Below are 5,384 nucleotides of genomic sequence, written 5' to 3'. Positions count from 1 at the left end.
TTTTTTACCAATAAGAGCAATAAAAGTGTTTACAATCTTATTAGTGATGCTGTTTTTGTGGAAATCTTCAAAGACTGCCAATATGTCCCTTTTTATTAGCTGCCAACAATTCTTGAAGAAGAGGATAGCAAAACCATCAGGCCTTGGTGCTTTTCCACTACCAAGTGAAGCTATAGCCTTTTTTATTTCAATTTCATCAAACTAGGCACAAAGAGTATTGCGGTGTTTGGGGTCAATATGGCTCCAATCCAAGTTACTTATCCACAGGGTTTCTTCTTTTTCTGCATTAAAAAGATTTTGGTAATGTTTGATGAAAGCATCAACAATGGAGTCATTTGTAATTTGGCTTATACCATTGGAATCTTTAATATCAGTTACAAGGTTTCTTCCTTTGGTTGATGGAGCAAACCTTATGAAAGAAGGAAGTGTTTTTCGTCCCCCTCAGTAAGTCAATTCCTTCTAGATCTTTGAGCCCAAAGTTGTGTTTACTTCAACTCAATGTTTGCTGAGATCTAATTTGAGAGTAAGCCTCTTGGAGTGAAAAACATCAGTCATTTGATTCTCTGCTTCCAGCTTGTTAATTTGTTATATTATATCTTTTAGCAGCAAATTCTTTGTGTCGACGTGTTGGTTCTGCTTGTTGTATTGCCAACTCTTGATTTTTTTTGCCATGGCTTTGAGCCTAAGGATGAAAAAATATCCATTTTGGCCATCTTGTTTTGAGTCTAAGAATGTTTTTCCTAAAATTTGTCTCCATAAAGAGGTAGTCTTCAGCCGAAAGGGGCAAGGGCCCCATTTGATTTGTGTTGTTTCCAAAACAATGGGGAAGTGATCTGATAGTATTCTGACCAAAGTTCTTGAGAAGTGTTGGCTACAACTTCGCTCCCAGGAATTTGTGAAAACGAAATGATCCAATCTAAATGAAATTGTGTTCATCCTAAGATTTGACCATCTTAGCTACATCAATGCATACTAGAGAAATTACATGCGAACTCTTAACTTCAGTACAAAGGTCTAGTAGGAGAATCTCTAACCTCGAGATTAGCAAGCAGATAATTATGCCTAACAGCAACAGTTAGAGATTTCCAAATAGACAAGTTCTAAACATATGTGAAACTAAATTAATAAATTCCTCAGCTGGTTAAAAGCCTAAAAATTCAATTAACTCAACTTACCCAAAGTTGAGGTTGATTCTAAATTATCCTTGATCTGGAAAACTTCTACGGTACAAAACTTCCAATGTAATCTAGCCAAACAGCCAAACCTTCATGAAAAAATACCCTAACTTAAATCTAAGATTAAATTATTTAGAGTTCAAAATTAACATCTCATTAGTATTATCCAAATCCCATTAAAACTTACCAAAACTTACCAAAATAGGTGGAAAAATGACCAAAACTTGGTTGACGACTCGACTAAAGGGAATCGACTCTGGTGGCTAAAGATTGGCGCACGTGGCTCAGTAAGGAAAAATGCAGACGCATGCGGCTCGACTGAAAGATGAAATTAGCTTGGATGGGAATGGATGGGCGGCTCACACGCGACTCGCGAAAGAGTATCGACTCAGACTCATGCTCGAATGCTTGAGACTCGCGAATATATATCAATGATATCAAAATAATGCTATTATAAAGTGATATTGTGGTTGTTTGTCTTTAGCATAAAAGGATAAAGAGAAGAGACCAAATTAGCATGTTGTCAGTAATAGCTTTGAATCACTAATAACATATTATCCATATGATAGTTTCTATCGCTAATAGTATAAATAAAATTGACATATAGTTGCAACTTTTGTTGAAATAAATTAATGATTTCAGGTTATGCTATCAACATTTATATCATTTAGAAATTCAAAATGTTCAAATTGTCAGTGATAAATTTATGAAAAATATATTGATATTTTAGGCATGATATCATTGATAGAAGTCATCACTAATAACATAATATGAGTGATGTTAGTAGTAGAAGTCATCAATGATAGCATGATATCGGTGATTGTAAGTGGTAAAAGGCATTACTGATAACATGAGAGGAAGGAAACTGAAAGGAAAAATTGACATTTGAAAAAAATTCCATCTAATCGATCAAAAATTGCCATTTTTAACTAATATTGTTCCCTTGTGCTATAGAAATTATATTTATTTTCTAATTTATTGTATTTGGTGCAATTTTTCTAAAAAAATGGTAAATTTAAGAAATACACATTCTTGTAATTTGACCTATCTAATTGGGTTTTAATGTTGAAAGTCCAAAAATGTTGATATCACTAAATTTACTATGAGTTGAGTACTATTTAATTAGCCACACACATCTATCCTTGCTCATCAACAGAAAACTACATAATATAAGTTCAACTTGGTGTAGAAAAAATCAAAATTACGCACAACTAACCAACTTCAAACCACAATATTATTTATATCTTCTTATTCATATTCATTAACTAATTGCATATTCCCATCATATATGATCATATAACTTCTACTACTTATTGAACTGATAACAAACTTTTCTAATCTCCCCTTGTGTGCCAGTCTTAACACCAATGCTACTCAACTTAACCATAGCTTTCTTGAACTCAAAGCTAAATCTGAGGCCCAACAATCCCCTTAAGTTTCCACCATATCTCTTCACAATATCTCTGGTTGAAGGATGGCTCCAAAGTCTTTGGTCTGACTCCAAAACCCCATTTCCGTTCATCAAGTTCTTGTAAAAGCTGTTGTCAAATTTCAACTGGCTATCTTTGTCCATGGCCACTCCTCTGAATGGATCTCCATCTAAAGGACAAAGAGTTCTCAGTTCAGTCAAGAACGATGGGCTTATGGTTGGGTCTGGATTCCCTGTGCTTGTGAAGTTTTGTAGACGGTAACTGAATAGTTGGCAATCCGTTCGCCCGACCGTATGAGCACCTGCCATCAACGGATCGTGTTAAACTACCACTGAATCCAACAATTTAAATATATATTTATATGATTGTTGGCTGCTCTAACTTTTTGGTAGAAAGTATATGTTATGGATTAGTTATTATAATCAGTTAACAAAAAAAAAAACTTAACGATGTATATAACTAAATTATTGAAGTAATGTTGTATGTTTGAATGGGTAGCCATGTGATGTTGGTACTTCGGCACTTAGAAATGCATCTTGCCTGATTAGAGGGATTCAATCAGATCAAACTTTCAGAATGTATAGTGATAGACTATATCGTTAATAATAGGAGTTCATCACAAATATATATCTTGCTAATAAATAGGAGTTCATCACAAATATATATCTTGCTATATTTGCAGTTCATTAATACTTTTGTTATACATAATAAATCAGTCCTAAAAGTATTATCGATTGGAATTATCTTAAAGTTAATGTCTTTTTAAATGATATGTTTAAGTCCCATGTCATGGGTATGTTTAGTAAAATAATAATTTCACTTCTACATGCTAGTGTGTTTAAGTTCAATTAATCTAATATATATACTGAGCTCTTTCTCTTAAGGTCATAGATTTTTAACTTTTTTGTTTAAGGAAAATAAAGGTATGATACTGCGAAGTTTATGTTCACTTTTAACAATTATTCTACCTTCTAATACCGTGTTAATTTATTGTTCAAACCTAAACATTAAGTCAGAATTGATGTATGACTGTATGAGTACGAATACCTAGTTGCACCATGTTTATCCCTTCCACCATAAAGGAAAAAATTATATTAAAGTATCTTTAAAAAAAGATAGTTTGTCATGAAATAAACTTGTGATTAGAGATTTGGGTGGTCCAAGATGCATCCAAATATTTTTCATAAAGCGGTAAACATTATGTTTTGATTATTTTCCAGAAGGAGAGAGACAAGAGCACAAACCAACTAAGGTCACAAGATCTTCTTCATCGAGGCCTTTCTCTGCAAACTTTTGTATGTGGTTATCGATGGGCTCGAATGGAGAAGGCAGGTCTTCTGCTTCAAAACTGATCGAAACTTTTCCGTCCCTTCTTCCAGTGGGCACGGACCAACTTGGACCATCACTCTAAAATATGTTTTAAATTCAACATTTTAATAAGGCAAATACATATCACAAAATAACAATTCAAATTAAAGAAGTAGACCTTGGAATTTATATAATTAAAGAGGTTATAATAAAGGAATAAAATTGAAGAGTTACCAAGTATACGGCATCACGAGTAGCCAAAGCAAGAATATCTGCACAAGAAACAACACCAGGACACAAATTTTCGAGTTTGGCTTTTGCATCATCTACGACTTCAAATCCTCTTAAACCCATGTTTGGCCCTGCATTTATTTCAGCATTTTCATCCATTATCAATACTGAGCCATCGCATCCCTGTTAACGTTCAATCAAAATCAGCAACTTAATTGATTAAATGTTTATCAGACTTGTTCTTTATCACTAAATAAGTATAGCTCAACGGTAAATATTAGTTTGGAGGTGGATGGTTGGATGTACTAAAATGTTTAATTTGATTTCAGAAGCTACTAAAATGGCCATCTTCATTTTGTCAAAGAAAAAAAAAGAACCTAATGATAACACTTCCAATGAAAACCCTAACCACACATCATAGTTAATGGTAAAATGACAAAAGCCCTTTTTTAAGTACAACCAACCATTGTTGGGATGAAGATTGGAGCATTGTAGAAAGAAAGTCACATATCAACTGCCTTTGAATTAAGTTCACTTTGACAAGAAAAAATATACTCTATTTGATTTGTCATAAAAAGAAAAAGATTAGAAAATAGAAAAGTTAAATAAAAATTGTTAAATAGAATATAAATAATAGTTTAGTTAGACCTTTTATATGATTTCCACTTTTAAAAATAAGGCAAAAAGAAAAAAGAAACCTGAACAAAACAATCATGGAAGTGCAGCCTGAGCAAGCCAGCAGCAATGGTAGGATCAGCCTTGAAATAAGACTCAACAGTTGACCTAACAATGGACTCAACTTTAGGACAAGACTTTGAATAAAATCCAACACTCAGCTGAGATTTCACTGGCAAAACCATTGCTAAAATTGCCACAAAATTCCACCAAATGTACCCCATTATTCTATATGCTTAATTCTTACCAATAATCTACTATTTTTTAGAACTACTATATGTTTCCCTTCCATTTCATTTGCACATGTATTTATAGCCCATTTTTGCTTTGGCTTTGTTTGTTGTGTTCAATTTAGGGTCAGGGCTTCTTCCAATAAATTTTAGTATTATTTTACAGCACTTTTTATAGTGGAAAACAGGCATGTGTTCCATTTAAATACAAGTTGTGAGTTTATAATCAAGTTAATTTGTTTTAGAGTGTTATAAAAAATGTGTTCTTTTTCAGCTTTTAAAAACTATAAAGGAGTGATCTATGACAACTTTTATGTGCATATGATAAAAGATTC

General features: G+C 33.0%; 1 protein-coding gene across 1 annotated transcript; it reads right to left on the bottom strand.

Annotated features, from left to right (window-relative positions):
- Positions 1-2,387: 2,387 nt before the first annotated feature.
- Positions 2,388-5,091, bottom strand: LOC103487451 (peroxidase 25-like). Its single transcript, XM_008445779.2, has 4 exons — positions 4,843-5,091; positions 4,148-4,327; positions 3,850-4,012; positions 2,388-2,906 (listed from the first exon to the last, which is right to left on the bottom strand). The coding sequence occupies exons 1-4, from the start codon at positions 5,041-5,043 to the stop codon at positions 2,482-2,484; spliced, it is 969 nt and encodes a 322-aa protein (XP_008444001.2). The 5' UTR covers positions 5,044-5,091; the 3' UTR covers positions 2,388-2,481.
- Positions 5,092-5,384: the final 293 nt, after the last annotated feature.

This window comes from Cucumis melo, chromosome 2 (genome assembly GCF_025177605.1).
Source record: "Cucumis melo cultivar AY chromosome 2, USDA_Cmelo_AY_1.0, whole genome shotgun sequence".
NCBI classification, from domain to species: Eukaryota; Viridiplantae; Streptophyta; class Magnoliopsida; order Cucurbitales; family Cucurbitaceae; genus Cucumis; species Cucumis melo.
Note: the sequence above shows the minus strand (reverse complement) of the source record. Positions and strands in the feature narration are given on the sequence as shown.

What these genes read in the sequence shown, in the direction of transcription:
- LOC103487451 (XM_008445779.2), bottom strand. Translation starts at nt 5,043, where the DNA reads ATGGGGTACATTTGGTGGAATTTTGTGGCAATTTTAGCAATGGTTTTG. An exon ending in TCCATGATTGTTTTGTTCAG is followed by an intron (nt 4,328 to 4,842) that starts GTTTCTTTTTTC and finishes GAACGTTAACAG; the next exon opens with GGATGCGATGGCTCAGTATT. An exon ending in CTCGTGATGCCGTATACTTG is followed by an intron (nt 4,013 to 4,147) that starts GTAACTCTTCAA and finishes AACATATTTTAG; the next exon opens with AGTGATGGTCCAAGTTGGTC.